General features: G+C 43.5%; 1 protein-coding gene across 1 annotated transcript in view; it reads left to right on the forward strand.

Moving 5' to 3' along the window:
* LOC115114725 (protein unc-13 homolog A-like) overlaps positions 1-26,012 on the forward strand; it is a 118,206-nt gene continuing 92,194 nt past the window's right edge. Inside the window, 4 exon segments of the mRNA XM_065013620.1 lie at positions 1-153; positions 246-501; positions 18,814-18,843; positions 19,379-19,478. Coding sequence (XP_064869692.1) covers positions 1-153; positions 246-501; positions 18,814-18,843; positions 19,379-19,478 — 539 coding nt within the window.

Here is a 26,012-nt window from a genome sequence, read left to right on the forward strand (position 1 = left end):
ATGGTTTCCGACCGCCACCGCAGTGAGGCCCCGGTGTATGCACCAGGGAACCGGGTCTGGCTCTCGACCCGAAACCTACCCCTTCGTCTGCCGTGCCGGAAGCTGGGTATGCGGTTTGTGGGGCCATTTAAAGTCCTGAGGAGACTGAACGAGGTTTGTTATAGGTTACAGCTCCCCCTGATTACCGTATTAACCCCTCGTTCCATGAGTCTCTTCTCAGGCCATTGGTGGCTGTTCCGCTCCAGCACTCTGAGGTGCGGGAGGTTCCTCCGCCCCCTCTGGACATCGAGGGGGCCCCGGCGTATACTGTGCGAGCCATCATGGACTCAAGGCGTCGGGCGAGGGGTCTTCAGTACCTCGTGGAGTGGGAGGGGTATGGTCCAGAGGAGAGATGCTGGGTGCCGGTGGAGGACATCCTGGACCCTTCCTTACTGCAGGAATTTCACTGTCTCCACTCGGATTGCCCTGCGCCTTGTCCTCTGGGTTGTCCCCGAGGCCAGTGTCAGTGCACTGCTGGAGCCGCCCGTCAAGGGGGGAGTACTGTCACAACTTCCGCCGAAGTTGGTGCCTCTCCTTGTTCGGGCGGCGTTCAGCGGTTGCCGTCACCTGCTTTCTAGCCGCCACCGATCTACATTTCTTTTTCCATTTGTTTTGTCTTGATTGTACACACCTGTTTTCCATTATGTTATAATTGATTCCCTATTTAACCCTCTGGTTCCCACATTGTTTTGTGCGTGTTTGTTCTTTGTTAAGTGGTCGCCCTTTTGTGTCGAGCTGGAATGTTCAAGTCCCTGGTGAGGACTTGTTGAATAATAATTACTGTATAAATGAACTTACACAACGTGTGTCAAATATGTGAGTTGAAAACATTGCTTGTTAAAAGTACTGTGTGTAACCAGTTGTACACACTTCTTTTGATTTGTCCAGGTAACACTTGGATCGAAAAGTAGAATAAACTTTTTTAAAAGGCAGTGGAACCAGTTACTTAATTAGTTGAAACATCTAGATGTATTTTTTACAGTGTAGGTAAAATGCACATATTTGACACATTACAGAACATTTCTGGGTTTTGTATGTTCATAGTTTACTTACCAACTATGTTCTCAATGCAAACTTTTTCCCCTCAGTTGTCCCTCATATTGACTTAAATTTCTCTCTTCAGTTCTTCTACCCGCTTCTCAGTAACATTTGTGCTGGTTTTCACAGCAACTAGCTCCACTGCTTAGACTGAAATACAGGAGTTTTAGGGCAATGAATATCAAAATATGAGACATCTTTAAATTCTGTTATTGTATACAGTGTCCTATTAGGAACACCTCAGTCTCAGCAAGACCTGTGTCAATGCCAGAAGGAGTGATCGGCCATGTCTCTCAGAACAGAATGGGTGTCAGGCTGGCAGGTTTGTTGGGAGCAGGATGAGGCTTCAGTTAAATATCCCTGGTTTTGTATCTTTAGCTCATTCCTACTGCCTCCATCTTCAGTGTCTCTCTGAACCTGTGCCCCAGTCACACAGCCGCACAACAACGTCAGCAGAACCACAGTAGTCTTCATTCTCAAGCTGAATGACTCTTTTCTCTTCTTGCAGAGTGTAATGTTTGTGTTGTAATTCTCTCCTTTATATACCCTCACCTGTTTAACCATTACCAGGTGATATCAAGTCCACATGTATTTTGCTACTATTAAAGTACCGTAGGCCCTTAGGTCAGATTTGTTTACAACATGTAGAGAAAAGATTTACATTTCAACTGGCATCAGATATACTACAGTAATAAAACACCAATTATTAACTTCAACTTTTACTGCAGTGGGATAATCAGGGTCACACAGAGTGATTCTTGGTAGTCTAAAACAAATATACTTTCAAACAAAAGTATACATCTCACACACATGGTTATGGGCTTAAACAAAAACAAGAGACCTGTACCATGTCAGATATAGTTGAAATGTATTCAATTTTGAGTTTGCATCCCAATATAAGACTTTACACCACAGAAGACTGAAATATAAGGAAACTGTTTGACGTAGAAACAATTTTTGTCCGTTTAAAAAAAAGAATTGTTATTATTTGTGAAATTCTGCAAAATATGAATAACATTCCACCCAAGAAGTGTAGTGGCAAATCGGTTCAAAAATGACACGTCCAAGAACTTTGAATTCAATGATAGACTTTTAATACACCCGTATTACAAGCCGGAGAGCCCCGCAGGACCCACGGGACCCACCACCTCCAGAGCTCTCGCTCTCCTTTTTATCTCCTTGCATACATTATCAGTTCATCCCCCAATGCAAATACCCTTACATTCCAATCTGTTCGTCCTGCTTGTTCAGCCCAGTAACGCCCACATCTGCTTTCGGCCAGATTATATGATGTCAAGACCCTTCCTTTGACCTAAAGATAATATACATCCCCCTTCCTGTGGCCTGTGCTCAGACCCTGTAATTAACCCTATGTGTCCCTCTGCATGTGTCTTTCATCTCCTTTAACTTTAGGGTGTTCAGCTGCTCTAGTCACCTTCTTTTCATATGGTTATCTAAGATCAAACAGACTTGTGTCCCCTGTGATGTGATTGATGCGGGTTAGTTGACGTAATTGTGGTAATATGTACATGTAAAGTGGCTAGGCAATCTGGATAGATAATAAACTCTGTGTGTGTGTGTGTGTATGTGTGTGTGTGTGCGTGTGCGTGCGCGTGCGCGTGCGTGTGCGTGTGCGTGTGTGTGTGTGTGTGTGTGTGTGTGTGTGTGCGCGTGCGTGCGTGCGTGTGGTCCAGTGAGTCAGTGCAAAAAAGGAGCCTTTTGTTCCCAGACTTGGCGCTCCGGTACCTCTTGTGGTGTGGTAGCAGAGAGAACAGGGCTTTCCTCTGATACTGCCTGATATAGAGGTCCTGGATGGCAGGAAGCACTACCCTATGTAGTGCCTTGCTCTACCAAGCGGTGATGCAACCAGTCAGGATGCTCTCTATGGTGCAGCTGTATAAGTTTTTGAGGATATGAGGTCCCATGCCAACTCCTGAGGGGGAATAGGCGTTGTCGTGCCCTCTTCACAACTTTGTTGGTGTGTTTGGAATGGACCATGATAGGTTATTAGTGATGGGGACATCAAGGGACTTGAAGCTCTCAACAGACTCCAGTCCACAATCAGCACCTTTGTCTTGCTCACGTTGAGGAAGAGGTTCTTGTCCTGGCACCACACTGCCAGGTCTCTGACCTCCTCCCTCCTCTCATCGTCATCTATGATCAGTCTTACCAGCCACGCAGTCACGGGTGAACAGGGAATACAGGAGGGGACTAAGTACACATCCCTGAGAGCCCCCCCCGTGGCAGATGTGTTGTTATCTACCCTCACCACCAGGTCAGGAAGTCCACCAGGTCAGGAAGTCCAGGATCCAGTTGTGGAGGGAGGTGTTTACATTTACATTACATTTAAGTCATTTAGCAGACGCTCTTATCCAGAGCGACTTACAAATTGGTGCTTTCACCTTATCCCAGGGTTCTTTGCTTAGTGAGGAGCTTTGTGGGCACAATGGTGTTGAACGCTGAGCTGCAGTCAATGAACAGCATTCTCACATACAGTTGAAGTCAGAAGTTTACAGACACTTAAAACTCATTTTTCAACCACTCCACAAATTTCTTGTTAACAAACTATAGTGTTGGTTAAGTCGGTTAAGACATCTACTTTGTGCCTGACACAATTAATTTTTCCAACAATTGTGTACAGACAGATTATTTCACTTATAATTCACTGTATCACAATTCCAGTTGGTCAGAAATTGTTGACTGTGCCTGTAAACAGCTTTGAAAATTCCAGAAAATGATGTCATGGCTTGAGAAGTTTCTGATAGGCTAATTGACATAATTGGAGTCAATTGGAGGTGTACCTGTGGATGTATTTCAAGGCCTACCTTCAAACTCAGTGCCTCTTTGCTTGACATCAATGGAAAATCAAAAGAAATCAGTCAAGACTTCAGAAAAAAATGGTAGACCTCCACAAATCTGGTTCATCCTTGGGAGCAATTTCCAAATGCCTGAAGGTACCACGTTCATCTGTACAATCAATAGTATGCAAGTATAAACACCATGTGACCACGCAGCCATCATACAGGAAGGAGACGCATTCTGTCCCCTAGAGATGGACGTACTTTGGTGCAAAAAGTGCAAATCAATCCCAGAACAACAGCAAAGGTGTTGGAGGAAACAGGTACAAAGTATCTATATCCACAGTAAAACGAGTCCTATATCGACATAACCTGAAAGGCCGCTCAGCAAGGAAGAAGCCACTGCTCCAAAACCTCCATAAAAAAGCCAGACTACGGTTTGCAACTGCACATGGGGACCAAGATCATACTTTTTGGAGAAATGTCCTCTCGTCTGATTAAACAAAAATAGAACTGTTTGTCCATAATGACCATCATTATGTTTGGAGGAGAAAGGGGAGGCTTTGCAAGCTGAAGAACACCAACCCAACCGTGAAGCACGGTGGTGGCAGCATCATGTTGTGGGGGTGCTTTTCTGAAGGAGGGACTGGTGCACTTCACAAAATAGATGGCTTTATGAGGCAGGAGAATTAGGTGGATATATTGAAGCAACATCTCAAGACATCAGTCAGGAAGTTAAAGCTTGGTCTCAAAAGGGTCTTCCAAATGGACAATGACCCCAATCATACTTCCAAAGTTGTGACAACATGGCTTAAGGACAACAAAGTCAAGGTATTGGAGTGACCATCACAAAGCCCTGACCTCAATCCCATAGAAAATTTGTGGGCAGAACTGAAAAAGCGTGTTAGAGGAAGGAGGCCTACAAACCTGACTCAGTTACACCAACTCTGTCAGGTGGAATGGGCCAAAATCCACCCAACTTATTAATGTGGGAAGCTTGTGGAAGGCTACCCAAAATGTTTGACCCAAGTTAAACAATTTAAAGGCAATGCTACCAAACACTAATTGAGTGTATGTAAACTTCTGACCCACTGGGAATGTGATGAAATAAATCATTCTCTCTACTATTATTGTGACATTTCACATTCATAAAATGAAGTGGTGATCCTAACTGATCTAATACAGGGACGTTTTACTAGGATTAAATGTCAGGAATTGTGAAAAACTGTGTTTAAATGTATTTGGCTGAGGTGTATGTAAACTTCCAACTTCAACTGTATGCCACTAATGATCGCTCGTTCGGAGAAAGGTAATACATTGTATTTACGTGAAGCTAGTGTCGATAGTTGAGCTGGTGGTGTGAGGCTCTGGTTTTCCCAGTCGAGGTCGCCATTGTCTTTTGTAGATTCTTCCGGGTCGTTGTGGAGTGAGATGTTGTGGTTTTCTGCGTCAGTCACTGTTCTTACTACATTTGCTACCTTTCCTGCTGCAGTCTGTTAGGCTGTAATCTAGGACTCACTTATTCTTGAGTGATCAATAGTTCAGAGTTCATACCATTTCACATGTGGCGCAAGCTCAAACGTTTTCTGGCCTGTAGAGTTGAAATTAGCATTAGCCCTTTTTAAACGTGAAGACAAGTCCTCACGATATTTGGAACTGAGGTGACTTTTCGTCACGGGGGCTTTTATTCTAGAGTGTAAAAGGGGTTGGTTCATCATTTCCAACCAATGTCTATTCACTGGGCACAAGTTACCATAAAACAAAGATTTTCATTTTAGAAGACTAAATCACATTGTTATCTTTTCAAAGTATTCTTATACTCGTTAGACATTTTATCCCACATTCAGATGCAAGCCTCATAACTGAGGAACCTGTATAAACAGAGTTAGAGTAATGTGGCTGTATTGTCTTTGATGAGGCCACAAACATGAAACAAAACAGACCGGGTTGTAGCTGGCTTCTCCACCGACCGTTTCCACATTCTCTAAATTAGGAATAATGTTTAATTCTCCAATTCGGGGAGGTAGAAGTATTTGGCAGTAGAGTCCCTTTGTCTTACTGTGACACTCTCTCCATACTGCATGTGGCAAGGGAGAAGATGGCCTCTGCCAGGAATTTATGACGATGTTGTAAAGTCATAAAACTGCCCCCTCTAACAGGAGAGGGGGGGTTCACATCTCTGCTAGAGGGCTTGCGTCTTGACAGAGCGTTGGACCATTAACCGAAAAGTTGCTGCATCGAAGCCCCAAGCTGACAAGGTAAAAATATGTTGTTCTGCCCCTGAGCAAGGCAGTTAACCCACTGTTCCCCGGGCGCTGAAGATGTGGATGTGGATTAAGGCAGCCTCTTACACCTCTCTGATTCAGAGGGGTTGGGTTAAATGCGGAAGACACATTTCCTTTGAATGCATTCAGTTGTACAACTGACTAGGTATCCCCTTTTCCTTTATTGTTGGTGTAGTTGAACAGTTTCAACTGTTCTGCCTTACTATTATTCAACCATGCTGGTCATTTATGAACATTTGAACATCTTGGCCACGTTCTGTTATAATCTCCACCCGGCACAGCCAGAAGAGGACTGGCCACCCCACATATGCTCTCTCTAATTCTCTCTTTCTTTCTCTCTCTCTCGGAGGACCTGAGCCCTAGGACCGTGCCCCAGGACTACCTGACATGATGACTCCTTGCTGTCCCCAATCCACCTGACTGTGCTGCTGCTCCAGTTTCAACTGTTCTGCCTTATTATTATTCGACCATGCTGGTCATTTATGAACATTTGAACATCTTGGTCATGTTCTGTTATAATCTCTACCCGGCACAGCCAGAAGAGGACTGGCCACCCCACATAGCCTGGTTCCTCTCTAGGTTTCTTCCTAGGTTTTGGCCTTTCTAGGGAGTTTTTCCTAGCCACCGTGCTTTTACACCTGCATTGTTTGCTGTTTGGGGTTTTAGGCTGGGTTTCTGTACAGCACTTTGAGATATCAGCTGATGTACGAAGGGCTATATAAATAAATTTGATTTGATTTGATTTGATATTCTATATTTCAGCACAAGCAGTTGAGCTTGAATCAATGAAAGTCAAATGTTGCAAAGAGCCAGGTGGAAGAGCTGAGGAGACAAAATTAAGGTCATTTCTGTTGACACATATTTAGTAGTATTCACAATCCACAGCAGTTAGACTTCATTTGGATATTCTGCTCAGCTTTAAAATAGATCTCTTTTACTACTAACTTTAGTTAACGCTGTCTCATCTATGTGTCACAGTCAGGAAGGTGGCTTTCTCTGCTTCACTTTTGGCCTCAGGATCTGGATACACAAGACCCTACAACACCCACACTACAGACATGTTGTCACAAACATTGGCAATTCTTATAATCCTAACATAGGCATAGTACACAGCAGACAAAGTATACTTAGCCATCAGTGCTATAATCACAAAGGTTCAGTTAGGTTAAGTCAAACAACTGCTGTTTGAGGTGATTTATTGCTACATAACTAATAGACCTGTGTGTGCTGACTAACATGTCAGTCAGAGGTATTAACTGGATAATAACAATGTGAAAATATTGTACAATCAGGTGTGCAAAGCTCTTAGAGACTTACCCAGAAAGACTCACAGCTGTAATCACTGACAAAAGGTGATTCTAACATGTATTGACTCAGGGGTGAGAAAACTTATGGAAATTAGATATATATGGGTTATTGTGTGTAGATGGGTGAGAGAAAAAAATCTCCTTGATCCATATTGAATTCAGGCTGTAATAAAACAACATGTGGAATGAGTCAAGGGGTATTAATACTTTCTGAAGGCTCTGTAAATAGCTCCCCCTTCTGGCACTGTATGTAACATTGTGTGTTCGAGTTTACACTTTACATAGTGCCTATGCTTGTGTAACCGGTGTGAAATGGCTAGCTAGTTAGCGGGGTGCGCGCTAATAGCGTTTCAATCGGTGACGTCACTCGCTCTGAGACCTTGAAGTAGTTGTTCCCCTTGCTCTGCGATGGGTACCGATGCTTCGAGGGTGACTGTTAGCCCAGGTAGAGGAGGGACAGAAGCAATACTGTTACACTTGCAGCTATCATGTAAAGACAGATATTAGGGACACTTACTGTGGGACCAGGTAAGGAGAGCTATAGTAATTTAACAAAGCATAAAATCACATTTTTGGGTTTGTTTTGTCCTTTAATTCTACTTTTCTAGTCTAATCGGTAACATAGAAATGTTAAAATACCAAATTACTTTTAATTAATATCCTTATGTAGTCGATAAGGATAAGTAGTCAATGATGAATCAAAACTCAGAGTTAGATATAGATGACAATGAAATGTTCTTGCCCAGGGCACCAGATGTGCTAAGTCTGGCCGTGACTCATTGGCTAGAGTCAGTCCCTGATTCGAAGGGAAGGTTAAAAACCAGCAGTGCTGTAGACCTTGAGGTACGAATTTGAATCGCCCTGGACTACAGGAAGCAGTGGGCAGCACTAGAATAATAATCATGTTTTTCTCGACAGTGATACAGTCCAGTACTGACAAGCACACCCCTCTTCCCCCCTGTTCCCTTCTTTGAGTACCGGAAGGAGAGACTCCCTACTCGGTCCGTGATCATCAGAGATGTATCGTGGCCCCTAGCCTATGCCTCCCCGCTGCAGCTGGTTCGCGTCACATTAAATGTGACGTCACGCGGCGCGGAGCTGTCCTCGCGCTGGTGCTGAAACAAGATGGCTGTGCGCGCGAGAGGAGCGGAGGAGAGCTGAGGGATGCAGAGACAGCGAGAGAGACGGCAAAGTGAGGGGAGCCTTTCAACAGCAATATAAATAGCCATATCCGTGAAGAACGCACGGATTCCCTTGTAATTATGTCTTCGAATAGATGTTATGTCCACTATGGCAATATTTAGCTTATGTTTAGACGTACATCTGTAGCCTACACCGGGAGGTAACTGAGGAGTAGCCAAGCGAAGCAGTGAAGACCCAGCCGGCCGGTAGAGGACAGCCGGGGACGCTCAGCGCTGCTGTCAGAGATGTCCCTGCTCTGTGTCGGAGGTAAGAGGACATCAACATTATTATTACTATTATTATTATCATTATTATTATTATTATAATACCATTACAGTGTTACATTTCATAGGAATGTATATTTCATTTGATGTGAATGTTCTATATTGTAGGATACCAGCATCTATCCATATTCAGTGATTCATTCATCTGTTTTTATTACCTCAGCTGTCACTCATAATGCTGAATGACCAGTAACCCTATGACCATGGAAGCCTATTATGCTGGAGTAGCTCAAATAGGGATAATGAGATACATAGGAAGACGTAGCCTATAGCCAAATATCTCACCTTCTTCACGTGAAAGACGTTTTTCTGATGACAGAGAGCAACGTGTTTTTCAAGGGTGTCAATCTGCTTTCTATGGTGGGACAAGATAATTTTGCTAAGTGTGCTTGAAATGCAGTCAAATTTAACAAAAGTCACACTTCAGAATAAAGTAACCAGAATAGTAGGCTAAAAGCTTATGTATTTAGCTATAAGTAAGTTATCAATTATTCTCACTGACAACAGACTGGAGAGCTACTGTAGGCTATGTCTTGTCGTGAACATTTAAACATGTAATGGTCAAAACATACAAATGTAGACACGTGTTTCTGATTAATACTGCAGCTATCTATAGCACCGTTTTCCACAGACATTGTTGCAGCTGTGTGTTGCGTGCCATGCCAGTTCATGCGTGGGCGGTCAGTGTAGCAAGAAAAGGATAGCCCCTGCCGCACTGCTGCCGCGTTGAACGAGCCTCCCTCGGTTGTGAGGGAATCCTAGGGGGGTGTTCGCGTCAGGTCGTGCCGTCTGTAGGCTAAAATGTGACATTTCCCTGTCGTGCCGCGTCACCTCATCACGCCCAGTTCCGAGATAGGCAGCTATGTTGTCATTGTTTCCGCAAAACCGAAATAATTATTAATCAGATAATTCCTTCTAAACGAATTAGCCTAAGCGGCATGGCCCACTAAGTCACTGCACATCCATGTAGCCGAGGTTTCATTTGACGTGTTATTAATTTCTAAACACACAATGCTCAGGATGTCATAGACAAGGAGACTTTGTGGAGAGGCTTTTCATGTTTCTATTACATCACAGGCATGCCTTGCATGGTGTGGCTGTTGCTATTTCTGGAGCTAGAGAGAGAAATGTTTGTTTGTTCATCAAACCAGATCTCATCTAGTGTCGCAATACATGCATGATGGTGCCCAGCAGCAGCAGTGGTAATATTCATATGTGGACCTCGAGGTCCACAGCACTGCTGGGTTTCATCCTTCCTATCTACTGATGATTCACACCTGAGACAATACCAGATGACTGAGAGAAAGCTCTTTCCTATCACTGACATGAACCATCAGTTAACAACCAGAAAAATTTCCTATCAGTGACATGAACCATCAGTTAGCAACCAGGAAGAGAAGAGAAACCAGCAGTGCTGTTCCCTGCTGCAGACCTTGAAGTGGTGAATTCCAATAGCACTGATGTAAGCTACAAGATTCTGTCAGAATAATAGTAGCCTTTAATTCATCCTTGTGGGTCTGGTGGTGGCTGGGAATTTCACAGTGACAGGTCAAGTGGAACGGTTCATCCCACTGGGGTCCTCTCTAAAGTCCTCTGTCCGTCTTCAGAACTCCACATGAAATAAATCAAAGACAGTTGTCAAACATGGGCCTGTCCCGATAAGGTCGCTGTGGAATCTCTGTGGCTCTGAGTACAATATAACTGACCCCAAGACCATGGTAGCCTAATGAGCTAATGGAATGTACCTGACCCCAAGACCATGGTAGTCTAATGAGCTAATGGAATGTACCTGACCCCAAGACTGTGGTAGTCTAATGAGCTAATGGAATGTACCTGACCCCAAGACCATGGTAGCCAAATGAGCTAATGGAATCTACCTGACCCCAAGACCGTGGTAGCCTAATGAGCTAATAGAATCTACCTGACCCCAAGACCGTGGTAGCCTAATGAGCTAATGGAATCTATCTGACCCCAAGGCTGTGGTAGTCTAATGAGCTAATAGAATCTACCTGACCCCAAGACCGTGGTAGTCTAATGAGCTAATGGAATCTACCTGACCCCAAGGCTGTGGTAGCCCAATGAGCTAATGGAATCTACCTGACCCCAAGGCCGTGGTAGTCTAATGAGCTAATGGAATCTACCTGACCCCAAGGCTGTGGTAGTCTAATGAGCTAATGGAATCTACCTGACCCCAAGGCTGTGGTAGTCTAATGAGCTAATGGAATCTACCTGACCCCAAGACCGTGGTAGTCTAATGAGCTAAAATAATCTACCTGACCCCAAGGCTGTGGTAGTCTAATGAGCTAATGGAATCTACCTGACCCCAAGGCTGTGGTAGTCTAATGAGCTAATGGAATCTACCTGACCCCAAGATCGTGGTAGTCTAATGAGCTAATATAATCTACCTGACACCAAGACCGTGGTAGTCTAATGAGCTAATAGAATCTACCTGACACCAAGACCGTGGTAGTCTAATGAGCTAATGGAATCTACCTGACCCCAAGGCTGTGGTAGCCTAATGAGCTAATGGAATCTACCTGACCCCAAGGCCGTGGTAGTCTAATGAGCTAATGGAATCTACCTGACCCCAAGGCCGTGGTAGCCTAATGAGCTAATGGAATCTACCTGACCCCAAGGCCGTGGTAGTCTAATGAGCTAATGGAATCTACCTGACCCCAAGGCTGTGGTAGTCTAATGAGCTAATAGAATCTACCTGGCACCAAGACCGTGGTAGCCTAATGAGCTAATGGAATCTACCTGACCCCAAGGCTGTGGTAGTCTAATGAGCTAATGGAATCTACCTGACCCCAAGGCCGTGGTAGTCTAATGAGCTAATGGAATCTACCTGACCCCAATACCATGGTAGCCAGTAAACTCCACATATACAGTACTTCCATACATTTTTTAAACTAGTTTCCTGGGGATCTTTAGATGAGTATTGTGAGGCTTGTGAGCATCTTAGAGCAAAACGGAGAACACCATTGTGTTCGTGAGAGTATCAGCTTACCACAGAGTTGTCATATTAATAGGTCGCCCAAACCTTTCGGACGCTACAGACAGAAGTTGGCAGAAGAGGCTGTACCAACTTAGAACAAAATGAAGTCTCATCTTTCAATAGTTTCTGGGCCAAACCGTTTGAAAGCTACAGACGTTTTCGTGACAAGACCGATTTTCCGGATGTCTCATGGTTTGACAAACATCGCTCTAGCTCTACCACCTTTCCCCGCAGATGGGCGATATCGGCGGATACGGTAGATTGAGGAGCAGCCATGCAATAAAACAGATATCTTTATCTTAAACAGATGGATTTTGATGGGGATTTTTTATTATGTTGTTTAGATTTCTGTAGGGGCGGAGAAGTTGTAGGTCAAGGGTTAATAACTGCATATATTCACTGTTGCAATCAAAATCATTCCAAAGGATAGGTTTAACAGAGCAGGTGAAATGTAATCAAAAGTCATATAGTATCACACAGACTATTTAGGCCTACAGTATGTAGCATTTGCAAAGTCATCAACAGCAATTGTTTCAATTCAACCCAGGGTTCAACTAAAAATTAACAACACAAAGTGTTGTCCATGTAGGTCAAGCTTTGGTTCATTTCAAAGGTATTTTGAAATGTCTTCTCATGAATCATTAATATGTTGGATTCATGTCTCCATCTTAAAGAATACGACTAAATCTAATCCAACTTTAAATGCACTTCTGATGTAGTCCTATTCTTTAATGTTGATTCTTGGTTGAGATGGAGATGTGAATCCAACATATCAATTATTAATTTGTAGACAAACTAAGTCAGTGCCACAACATGTACATCTCCTTCAAATATTGATATTTGGTTGCGTTGATAACCAAACACAATTCAATATCACTTTTGCAATACAGTAAATAGCCTATTAACTTGTTGACAAGTAAACAAATGATATGTTGGATTCAGGTCTGCAACTGAGCCAAATATAATGGTTAAAGAACAGGATTAAAACAGTGATTAGATATCCTTTAAATGTCGATATATAACCGAACACACAATTCAATAATACTTCTGTAATACAGTAAATAGCCTAAAGTTAAGGCTTTCTTACAAACGGATGTAACAGTATTTATTCAACTTTAAAATGAGTAACACCATCCATGGCCACATGTTGAGGTTAGCCTACTGTAACTATGAATGTCTTCTTATGTCGTCATAGAGAGCATGCATGTTCAAGATAGCATACAGCGGTCGCAGGTCTGTGGAGATCTTCACTATTGCTGTAATAATCTGTGCAGAATCTCAAACAGCATTGATCACTTGCACCATGTACTTTGTAATCTCAACTGCAATCCAGGTCATTTGGTTCTGCTATTAGATGAAGCACAGTGAAAACATATTTAATTGTTGTATAAATACAAAACATCTGACATTGTATTCCCATTTGAACTTTGTTGTGCTTTTAAATGGTTAAAAGCACAGTGATAACACATTTAGATGACAACTCAACCAAAAATACATTGTTTTTCCTTTGGAATTTGGTTGTGTTTTTATACTGAACTAAAATATAAACACAACGTGGAACAATTTCAAAGATCTTACTGATTTACAGTTCATATAAGGAAATCAGTCAATTTAAAGGAATTCATTAGGCCCTAATCTATGGATTTCACATAACTAGGAATACAGATATGCATCAGTTGGTCACAGAAACCCCCCCAAAAAGGTAAGGGTGTGAATCAGAAAACCAGTCGGTATCTGGTGTGATCACCATTTGCCTCATGCAGCGTGACACATCTCCTTCACATAGAATTGATCAGGCTGTTTATTGTGGCCTGTGGAATGTTGTCCCACTCCTCTACAATGGCTGTGCGAAGTTGGTGGATATTGGCAGGAACAGGAACAAGCTGTCGTACACGTACGCATCCCAAACATGCTCAATGGGTGACATGTCTGGTGAGTATGCAGGCCATATAAGAACTGGGACATTTTCAGCTTCAGCTTTCAGCTTCAGACCCATACGAAACATACTTGATGTATTTCTGAGCACCTCCAACACGTATGAAACCTACTAATGGTCTAATTACTTCAGACAGAAATGAAAGTAGATGAGTTGGTCGGGGAGGATGGGTCGACATAATCCGTGACGTCAACAAATCCAAAGGTTGGGTGTTCGAGTCACGCAGGGGATAACTGTAGGATTTTAGCAAACCCTTCCCCTAACCTTTATTCTAAACTTAACCCACTTCACCTAACCTTTTACGTAAACAATCCTTTGTCGTTAGTTATCCTAACCACCAAATTCTCCCAGTAATTTTCCTTTGTTGTTACAGCGCAATAATCACCCAGGTCTGAGTTTTTTTATATTTTTTTCACCTTTATTTAACCAGGTAGGCTAGTTGAGAACAAGTACTCATTTACAACTGTGACCTGGCCAAGATAATGCACAGCAGATTGACACATACAACAACACAGAGTTACACATGGAATAAACAAACATACAGTCAATAATACAGTAGAAAAAAAGAAAAAAAGTCTATATACAGTGTGTGCAAGTAAGTTAAGATAAGGGAGGTAAGTTAATAAATAGGCCATGGTGGCGAAGTAATTACAATATAGCAATTAAACACTGGAATGGTAGGATGTGCAGAAGATGACTGTGCAAGTAGAGATACTGCGGTGCAAAGGAACAAGATAAATAAATAAATAAATACAGTATGGGGATGAGATAGTTGGATGGGCAGTTTACAGATGGGCTATGTACAGGTGCAGTGATCTGTGAGCTGCTCTGACAGCTGGTGCTTAAAGCTAGTGAGGGAGATATGAGTCTCCAGCTTCAGTGATTTTTGCAATTCGTTCCAGTCATTGGCAGTAGAGAACTGGAAGGAAAGGCACCCAAAGGAGGAATTGGCTTTGGGGGTAACTAGTGAAATATACCTGCTGGAGCACGTGCTACGGGTGGGTGCTGCTATGGTGACCAGTGAGCTGAGATAAGGTGGGGGTTTACCTAGCAAAGACTTGTAGATGACCTGGAGCCAGTGGATTTGGCGACGAGTATGAAGCGAGGGCCAGCCAACGAGAGCGTACAGGTCGCGGTGGACTGCATCCAATTTGTTGAGTAGAGTGTTGGAGGCTATTTTATAAATGACATCGCCGAAGTCGGGGATGGGTAGGATGGTCAGTTTTACGAGGGTATGTTTGGCAGCATGAATGAAGGATGCTTTGTTGCAAAATAGGAAGCCGATTCTAGATTTAATTTTGGATTGGAGGTGCTTAATGTGAGTGTGGAAGGAGAGTTTACAGTCTAGCCAGACAATTAGGTATTTGTAGTTGTCCACGTACTCTAAGTCAGGACCGTCCAGAGTAGTGCATGCATTTAGTTTTATTTGCATTTAAGAGCAGTTGGAGGCCACGGAAGGAGAGTTGTAATGGCATTGAAGCTCATCTGGATGTTAGTTAGCACAGTGTACAAAGAAGGGCCGGAAGTATACAGAATGGTGTCGTCTGCGTAGAGGTGGATCAGAGAATCACCAGCAGCAAGAGCGATATCATTGATGTATACAGAGAAGAGAGTCGGCCCGAGAATTGAACCCTGTGGCACCCCCGTAGACACTGCCAGAGGTCCGGACAACAGGCCCTCCGATTTGACACACTGAACTCTATCAGAGAAGTAGTTGGTGAACCAGGCGAGGCAATCATTTGAGAAACCAAGGCTGTTGAGTCTGCCAATAGGAATGTGGTGATTGACAGAGTCGAAAGCCTTGGCCAGGTCGATGAATACGGCTGCACAGTAATGTCTCTTATCAATGGCGGTTATGATATCGTTTAGGATAATACTAAGCATCCTCCAATTCGTTTGCTATGGTACAACAAGGTAAAACGTATGAAACTACATGTCCTTTGATACTACATGTCCTTTTATTCGTATGATATTGTACAACCGCTATTCCTTTCATAATGTAACGTATAGAATAACAAGAATTCCCCCGAGACTACATTGGTCTGTGTGTGTGTGGGTAGGGAAAGTGTAGGGCATTAACTATGCAGGCATGAGTTACGTCAGAGCTGTTTAAACAGTACTGCAGAGGGATGGAGTGGGCGTTATAGAGACAAAACCACAAAATATATTCAACCCACACTCTCAGAATAGGATAACAGGATGTGTTTCTTTATTACAAAAAAACACACACATTTGGCATTATAGCCTTAATTGAAACAACCCTTTGAGAGGGATGCCGAAAATGCCAAAATATATAGTTATTTTAAAATAAATAACTTTTTATTGCACTTCTGTTGTCCTTCAAGAGGCTAGTGACTGTAACTGGTTTGCACAGTGTAGATGATTCACATGGACTGCAAGGTAGCAACACATATTCTCCCCTTCTTCAATATGACAAGTCTCTGTACAGTGCTCAGAGAATCAGCACATCCACCTTCTGTCTCTACTGCAACACCACTGTGGATAACACACCACAGGCCAGTCATACTAGTGGAGCCTCCTCCTATGCCTGAGTTCCAAATGGCACACTATTCCCTACATAGTGCACTCCTTTTGACCAGGGCTATAGGGGAAATAGGGTGTAGGTAAATAGGGTGCCATTTAGGACACAGACTATGAGAGTGCACTACAGCCTCTGCTATATAGTAAGTGGTTTGCTGCATGTTAATGCTTCTGTCTATGTGTGTGATTGGTATAAGAAATGGTATGGGTTTTGAAAAGGACAATTGTTCTGGCAACAAAATGTGCCAATACTTGGACTTAATGCTACATCCACTTAAACGGACGAATGCTAAATGCTAATGCTAATAGTGTACAATTGAGAAGTGAAAGTAAGGTACAAACAGATCCTCTGATAAGTAGGTCGACTATGAAACAAATCATATATATATATATATAGTAAACAAAACATCAGATGAACAAATAAAGAACTCACTTTGGTCCAAGAGACAACAGGACCAATGTCCTCAGATGGTGGCAGCCATCACGGCCAGCCACAGACCTTTTGGGGGCATGTACTCAAACAAAAAAAAGTGCACCCAACCTTTTTTGGGGCCACAACCGCAGTCACAGATTCGCTGGCAAATTATCACTTTTATTATTTAGATACATAGAATAGATGTCTTAATGGCAAATTAAATGACACATATAAATAACATTTAGTATCAAATGTGTAAGTCTTAGTCACTTTACTAATAGCAATAACAATAACAAAATAATAATAAAATATTCTAAAACTCTGATGAGTAAAATATAAACTATTTTGAATTTGAATAAACGCTGCACTATTTAACAATGAACCAACACAATGAAAACAGAAGATTGGGAAAAATACTGTAACCTATCATGACTATATGCAACCCAACTCCATCTGTTTCCACTATGTATCCTACCTGGCTGGAACTTTGATCTGGTGGAATAAGTATTGAGGAGCAGAAAATCAAATCAAATGTATTAGTCACATACACAGTTTACAGCATGTATGTGCAAGCTCCCTCAGCAATGCAGTACATGAATCAATAAAAACAATTATAATGACCCCTCTGTGGAAAGATGAGACCCTCGCGACCACGATGGTGTTCTCCGTTCTTCTCTACGACTCCCACAAGCGTCTTGGGACCCGTCTGAAGTCGGTACAGCCAATCTGCCAACTTCTGTTTCTAGTGTCCGAACATGTTTGGGCTACACACTCATATGGCCCCTCTGTGGAATTGTGAGACTCTCACAAACACCTAGTTTTAGGTTGTTTTGCTCTAGGACACCAACAGGCTCACAAGACTCATCTGAACGTCTCCCGGTACCAGTGGGAAACAATGATGGAAGTATAGTATATATGGAGACTGTTCAGTCCCAAAAATAAGGGCTTAAATAAATGAATACGTCCTGATCTTTCTTATACCTCTCAGATATAGGACAGACACTTTCAAACAAACTTCCTTTACATTTTGGGGGAGGGGACTATCTGTTGTTCAATGTTAAAGCCAATTCATGCTTTATACGAAAATGTGGTCGGAGGCGCCGTATCGATGGCGTGACGCAATTGCGGAGCCTCCGGAGGCATGCAGAGTCCAAATTGAGCACCGTATCGCATCACTGTGCACCTTTCAAATTCTGTAACAATGCGAGGGCTCTGTCTAGCTCCACATTAACATGATTGGTTGACGGTAGGTGACGACGGGAGGTCCTATATAAACACAAACTCACTTCCTTTGCAACTTCCTTCACAACAGCTCTATAGACTATAGACAACAGGACCGTGGTATGAATGCCCTGACTTCTGCAGAGGCCGTATCCCCATAAATGCTGCATGGCCAATGCAGACCACAGATTAACCATGCAGCGCCTTTTATTCAATGTGTTTGTATGGGCTAATAGCAGTAAGGTCAAAAAAATGTAACAAAAAAATGTTGTATATATATATTTTTATACTTCTAAATCAAATAGCAACATGATTATTGGAATGATGTTCTTAAAACAATTCCATATTGCTTAGTAAAACAAGTTTTCACACGTACAGGAAATCGGATGGAATTATATCACCATCCAACTTTCCAGAGATCCAGAGAAATGATCCAATATGAGAAGTGCCCACAAAACAGGGTTGTCACTAGTTACCACAGCCACAATGTCATAAACGTTGCTATTTCTACAACGTATTTTCTTAAAATGTGATTTTAAACCTAGCCCTAACCTTAACCACACTGCTAATCTTATGCCTAATCCTAACCTTAAATAATATTTTATAGACAGTTTTTACTTTGCGGTTGTGGTAACTAGTGACAACCACAAAACAGGAAACTGGAACCCATTTTGGAGGTTAACAGCTCCAGCATGTTATGTTCTGTATGTAAGAGTTCTGTCGACAGATGGTGTTGCCCTGTGTGACTGTGTTCCTCTCTATGTTTTCACAGTGAAGAAAGCCAAGCTGGATGGAGCCCAAGGTATGTGCTGCTGGGAACCTGGAAATAGAATAGACAAAACAGGACTGGGTTGGGGAAAACTTGCTAGCTATGTTTTATAGGGACAGGAGTTTACCTGATCATGTGTGGCTGGTCAGGTGAAGTGCAGAGGAAAAACTCCTGCCCTGGTCCTAGATCTGTGTTTCAGCCAACTTCTCTGACTAGAGTTCTTATATGGAGCATTTCTTTCCTCTCCTCTTCAGTTGTTTCTTTCTCTACCCCTCACAGATAAATTCAGTTATTTCACTCTCTACCTCTCACAGCTAAATTCAGTTATTTCACTCTCTACCCCTCACAGATAAATTCAGTTCTTTCACTCTCTACCTCTCACAGATAAATTCAGTTCTTTCACTCTCTACCTCTCACAGATAAATTCAGTTATTTCACTCTCTACCTTTTCACAGAGAAATTCAGTTATTTCACTCTCTACCCTTCACAGATAAATTCAGTTAGCTATTAGTTTAGTTGTTTCTCTCCCTCACAGAGTAATTCAGGTCTTTCTCTCTCTCACTCACAGAGAAGTTCAACACGTATGTGACCCTGAAGGTGCAAAATGTGAAGAGCACGACCATCGCTGTCCGGGGAAGCCTGCCCAGCTGGGAGCAGGACTTCATGTTGTGAGTCCTCTCTCTTTCTAAGACTTCATCTCCCTCTCTTCACTATTCTCTACATCTCTATTTCCTTTTTTGTCACTCCTTCACGTCTCTGAATTCCTCTTACATCGACCTCCATCTTTCTTTATCCTCTTTATTGTTTAATGTCTTTCCATCAGTTTATCTCTACCTCCTTTTCCCTCCTGCTCCCTCATCCGTTATTTCATCTCTTCTCCCTCGGTACCGCTATCACTCACTCCTCCTCCCTCTCCACATGGACTTCCTCCCAGTTCCTCTCACTCTATCTCTCTCCTCCTTATCCTCTTCCTCCCAGATCCTCTCTTTATCTCTCTCTCTCCTCCTTATCCTCTTCCTACCAGCTCCTCTCTCTCCTCCTTATCCTCTTCCTACCAGCTCCTCTCTCTCTCTCCTCCTTATCCGCTTCCTACCAGCTCCTCTCTCCTCCTTATCCGCTTCCTACAAGCTCCTCTCTCTCCTCCTTATCCGCTTCCTACCAGCTCCTCTCTCTCCTCCTTATCCGCTTCCTACCAGCTCCTCTCTCTCCTCCTTATCCGCTTCCTACCAGCTCCTCTCTCTCCTCCTTATCCGCTTCCTACCAGCTCCTCTCTCTCCTCCTTATCCGCTTCATCCCAGCTCCTTCTCTCCTCTCCTCCTTATCCTCTTTCTCCCAGCTTCTCTCTCTCTCTCTCTCTCTCTCTCTCTCTCTCCTCTTACTCTCTCTCTCTCTCCTCTCTCTCTCTCTATCCTCTTCATCCCAGCTCCTCTCTCTCTCCTCCTTATCATCTTCCTCCCTGCTCCTTTCTCTCTCCTCTAATCCTTATCCTCTTTCTCCCAGCTTCTCTCTCTCTCTCTCTCTCTCTCTCTCTCTCTCTCTCTCTCCTCCTCCTTATCCTCTTCCTCCCAGCGCTTCCCACTCTCTCTCTCCTCTCCTCCTTCTTCCTCCCAGCTCCTCTCTTTCTCTTTCTCCTCCTTATCCTCTTCCTCCCAGCTATTTTCTAACTCTCTCATAACCATCTCCTCCTCCTAATCCTCCTACATTACATAACCATCTCCTACAGTACATACCCATCTTCTACATTACATAACCATCTCCTACATTACATAACCATCCCCTACATTACATAACCATCTGCTACATTACATAACCATCTCCTACATCACATAACCATCTCCTACATTACATAACCATCATAACCATCTCCATCTCCTACATTACATAACCATATCCTACATTACATAACAATCCCCTACATTACATAACCATCTCCTACATTACATAACCATCCCACCCCCTACATTACATAACCATCCCACCCCCTACATTACATAACCATATCCTCTCCTACACATTACATAACCATCTCCTACATTACATAACCATCTCCTACATTACATAACCATCCCACCCCTACATTACATAACCATCTCCTACATGACATAACCATCCCTCCTACCCCCTACATTACATAACCATCTCCTACATTACATAACCATCCCACCCCCTACATTACATAACCATATTCTACATTACATAACAATCCCCTACATTACATAACCATCTCCTACATTACATAACCATCCCACCCCCTACATTACATAACCATATTCTACATTACATAACCATATCCTACATTACATAACCATCTCCTACATTACATAACCATCTCCTACATTACATACCCATCTCCTACATTACATAACCATCTCCTACATTACATAACCATCTCCTACATTACATAACAATCTCCTACATTACATAACCATCTCCTACATTACATAACCATATCCTACATTACATAACAATCCCCTACATTACATAACCATCTCCTACATTACATAACCATCTCCTACATTACATAACAATCTCCTACATTACATAACCATCTCCTAGCTGACTTACTAACAGTGTGCTTGTCAGCGAATGTGGATGGTGAAAGTGTGCCAGTGAGTGTATACTAGTTTGACTGGTGAGAAGTGTGGTAGCCAGTGAGTGTATACTAGTTTGACTGGTGAGTAGTGTGGTAGCCAGTGAGTGTATACTAGTTTGACTGGTGAGTAGTGTGGTAGCCAGTGAGTGTATACTAGTTTGACTGGTGAGTAGTGTGGTAGCCAGTGAGTGTATACTAGTTTGACTGGTGAGTAGTGTGGTAGCCAGTGAGTTTATACTAGTTTGACTGGTGAGTAGTGTGGTAGCCAGTGAGTGTATACTAGTTTGCCTGGTGAGAAGTGTGTTAGCCAGTGAGTGTGTACTAGTTTGACTGGTGAGTAGTGTGGTAGCCAGTGAGTGTATGCTAGTTTGACTGGTGAGTATTATGCTTACAAGTGCGGCAGGTAACCTAGTGGTTAGAGGGTTGGACTTGTAACCAAAAGATTGCAAGATCAAATCCCCGAGCTGAAGAGGTAAACATCTGTCGTTCTGCCCCTCAACGAGGCAGTTAACCCACTGTTCCTAGGCCGTCATTGAAAATCAGAATTTGTTCTTAACTGACTTGCCTGGTTAAATAAAGATATAATGAAAAAATAAAAACTAGTGGGTTATGAAACATGCAGCAGTAGGCAGGCTGGTTGACTGCAGAGTAGTGTCCTGTGGGCTGCTGGTGTGATGGTGCGAGGCGTTTGGCATTGTAACAGTGATGAACCACAGAAGGTCTTAGCTATGACTCAGATCCCTCTGTAATGGCTTCCAGTCTCCTCCCTAAAACTCAGATCCCTCTGTAATGGCTTCCAGTCTCCTCCCTAAAACTCAGATCCCTCTGTAGTGGCTTCCAGTCTCCTCCCTAAAACTCAGATCCCTCTGTAATGGCTTCCAGTCTCCTCCCTAAAACTCAGATCCCTCTGTAATGGCTTCCAGTCTCCTCCCTAAAACTCAGATCCCTCTGTAATGGCTTCCAGTCTCCTCCCTAAAACTCAGATCCCTCTGTAATGGCTTCCTCCTCCCTAAAACTCAGTCTCCTCCCTAAAACTCAGATCCCTCTGTAGTGGCTTCCAGTCTCCTCCCTAAAACTCAGATCCCTCTGTAATGGCTTCCAGTCTCCTCCCTAAAACTCAGATCCCTCTGTAATGGCTTCCAGTCTCCTCCCTAAAACTCAGATCCCTCTGTAGTGGCTTCCAGTCTCCTCCATAAAACTCAGATCCCTCTGTAGTGGCTTCCAGTCTCCTCCATAAAACTCAGATCCCTCTGTAGTGGCTTCCAGTCTCCTCTCTAAAACTCAGATCCCTCTGTAATGGCTTCCAGTCTCCTCCCTAAAACTCAGATCCCTCTGTAATGGCTTCCAGTCTCCTCCCTAAAACTCAGATCCCTCTGTAGTGGCTTCCAGTCTCCTACCTAAAACTCAGATCCCTCTGTAGTGGCTTCCAGTCTCCTCCCTAAAACTCAGATCCCTCTGTAGTGGCTTCCAGTCTCCTCCCTAAAACTCAGATCCCTCTGTAATGGCTTCCAGTCTCCTCCCTAAAACTCAGATCCCTCCGTAATGGCTTCCAGTCTCCTCCCTAAAACTCAGATCCCTCTGTAATGGCTTCCAGTCTCCTCCCTAAAACTCAGATCCCTCTGTAATGGCTTCCAGTCTCCTCCCTAAAACTCAGATCCCTCTGTAGTGGCTTCCAGTCTCCTCCCTAAAACTCAGATCCCTCTGTAGTGGCTTCCAGTCTCCTCCCTAAAACTCAGATCCCTCTGTAATGGCTTCCAGTCTCCTCCCTAACACTCAGATCCCTCTGTAATGGCTTCCAGTCTCTGTAATGGCTCCCTCCCTAAAACTCAGATCCCTCTGTAAGGGCTCTCCTCCCTAAAACTCAGATCTCTGTAGTGGCTCCTCCTCCAAAACTCAGATCCCTCTGTAGTGGCTTCCAGTCTCCTCCCTAAAACTCAGATCCCTCTGTAGTGGCTTCCAGTCTCCTCCCTAAAACTCAGATCCCTCTGTAGTGGCTTCCAGTCTCCTCCCTAAAACTCAGATCCCTCTGTAATGGCTTCCAGTCTCCTCCCTAAAACTCAGATCCCTCTGTAATGGCTTCCAGTCTCCTCCCTAAAACTCAGATCCCTCTGTAGGCTGTCTCCTCCCTAAAACTCAGATCCCTCCAGTCTCCTCCATAAAACTCAGATCCCTCTGTAGTGGCTTCCAGTCTCCTCCATAAAACTCAGATCCCTCTGTAGTGGCTTCTCAGTCTCCTCTAAAACTCAGATCCCTCTGTAAAAACTCAGATCCCTCTGGCTTCCAGTCTCCTCCCTAAAACTCAGATCCCTCTGTAATGGCTTCCAGTCTCCTCCCTAAAACTCAGATCCCTCTGTAGTGGCTTCCAGTCTCCTAAAACTCAGATCCCTCTGTAGTGGCTTCCAGTCTCCTCCCTAAAACTCAGATCCCTCTGTAGTGGCTTCCAGTCTCCTCCCTAAAACTCAGATCCCTCTGTAATGGCTTCCAGTCTCCTCCCTAAAACTCAGATCCCTCTGTAATGGCTTCCAGTCTCCTCCTCCTAAAACTCAGATCCTCTGTAATGGCTTCCAGTCTCCTCCCTAAAACTCAGATCCCTCTGTAATGGCTTCCAGTCTCCTCCCTAAAACTCAGATCCCTCTGTAGTGGCTTCCAGTCTCCTCCCTAAAACTCAGATCCCTCTGTAGTGGCTTCCAGTCTCCTCCCTAAAACTCAGATCCCTCTGTAATGGCTTCCAGTCTCCTCCCTAACACTCAGATCCCTCTGTAATGGCTTCCAGTCTCCTCCCTAAAACTCAGATCCCTCTGTAAGGGCTTCCAGTCTCCTCCCTAAAACTCAGATCCCTCTGTAGTGGCTTCCAGTCTCCTCCCTAAAACTCAGATCCCTCTGTAGTGGCTTCCAGTCTCCTCCCTAAAACTCAGATCCCTCTGTAGTGGCTTCCAGTCTCCTCCCTAAAACTCAGATCCCTCTGTAATGGCTTCCAGTCTCCTCCCTAAAACTCAGATCCCTCTGTAATGGCGTCCAGTCTCCTCCCTAAAACTCAGATCCCTCTGTAAGGGCTTCCAGTCTCCTCCCTAAAACTCAGATCCCTCTGTAGTGGCTTCTCAGTCTCCTCCCTAAAACTCAGATCCCTCTGTAATGGCTTCCAGTCTCCTCCCTAAAACTCAGATCCCTCTGTAATGGCTTCCAGTCTCCTCCCACAGTTACAGGCACTCATCAAAATGACACTTTTCTTAAAAAGAGTCACTACTCAGACAGGAAATCTTGCCTCCGTCTTTTTAAAATAAAGGTAGACTCAGCGATATGACATAGATGCAGAAAATAAAGAGCATAGTCGGTCACCCCAAAAATATTTACAGTTGAAGTCGGAAGTTTACAAACACTTAGGTTGGAGTCATTAAAACGTGTTTTTCAACCACTCCACAAATTTCTTGTTAACAAACTATAGTTTTGGCAAGTCGGTTAGGACATCTACTTTGTGCATGACACAAGTCATTTTTCCAACAATTGTTTACAGACAGATTATTTCACTTATAATTCACTGGATCACAATTCCAGTGGGTCAGAAGTTTACATACACTAAGTTGACTGTGCCTTTAAACAACTTGGAAAATTCCAGAAAATTATGTCATGGCTTCAGAAGCTTCTGATAGGCTAATTGACATCATTTGAGTCAGTTGGAGGTGTACCTGTGGATGTATTTCAAGGCCTACCTTCAAACTCAGTGCCTCTTTGCTTGACATCATGGGAAAATCAAAAGAAATCAGCCAAGACCTCAGGAAAAAATGTGTAGACCTCCACAAGTCTGGTTCATCCTTGGGAGCAATTTCCAAACGCCTGAAGGTACCACGTTCATCTGTACAAACAACAGTACGCAAGTATAAACACCATGGGACCATGCAGCTGTCATACCACTCAGTCTCCTAGAGATGGACGTACTTTGGTGTGAAAAGTGCAAATCAATCCCAGAACAACAGCAAAGGACCTTGTGAAGATGCTGGAGGAAACGGGTACAAAAGTATCTATATCCACAGTAAAACGAGTCCTATCAAGACATAACCTGAAAGGCTGAAGCCACTGCTCCAAAACCACCATAAAAATGCCAGACTACGGTTTGCAACTGCACATGGGGACAAAGATCATACTTTTTGGAGAAATGTCCTCTCGTCTGATGAAATAAAAATAGAACTGTTTGGCCATAATGACCATCGTTATGTTTGGAGGAAAAAGGGGGAGGCTTGCAAGCCGAAGAACACCATCCCAACCGTGAAGCACGGGGGTGGCAACATCATGTTGTGGGGGTGCTTTGCTGCAGGAGGGGCTGGTGCACTTCACAAAATAGATGGCTTCATGAGGCAGGAAAATGATGTGGATATATTGAAGCAACATCTCAAGACATCAGTCAGGAAGTTAAGCTTGGTCGCAAATGGTTCATCCAACTGGACAATGACCCCAAGCATACTTCCAAAGCTGTGACAAAATGGCATTAAGCACAACAAAGTCAGGGTATTGGAGTGGCCATCACAAAGCCCTGACCTCAAACCTATAGAAATGTTGTGGGCATAACTGAAAAAGTGTGTGCAAGCAAGGAGGCCTACAAACTGACCATCTCTCT

The sequence above is a fragment of the Oncorhynchus nerka genome, linkage group LG9b, assembly GCF_034236695.1.
Source record: "Oncorhynchus nerka isolate Pitt River linkage group LG9b, Oner_Uvic_2.0, whole genome shotgun sequence".
NCBI lineage: Eukaryota > Metazoa > Chordata > Actinopteri > Salmoniformes > Salmonidae > Oncorhynchus > Oncorhynchus nerka.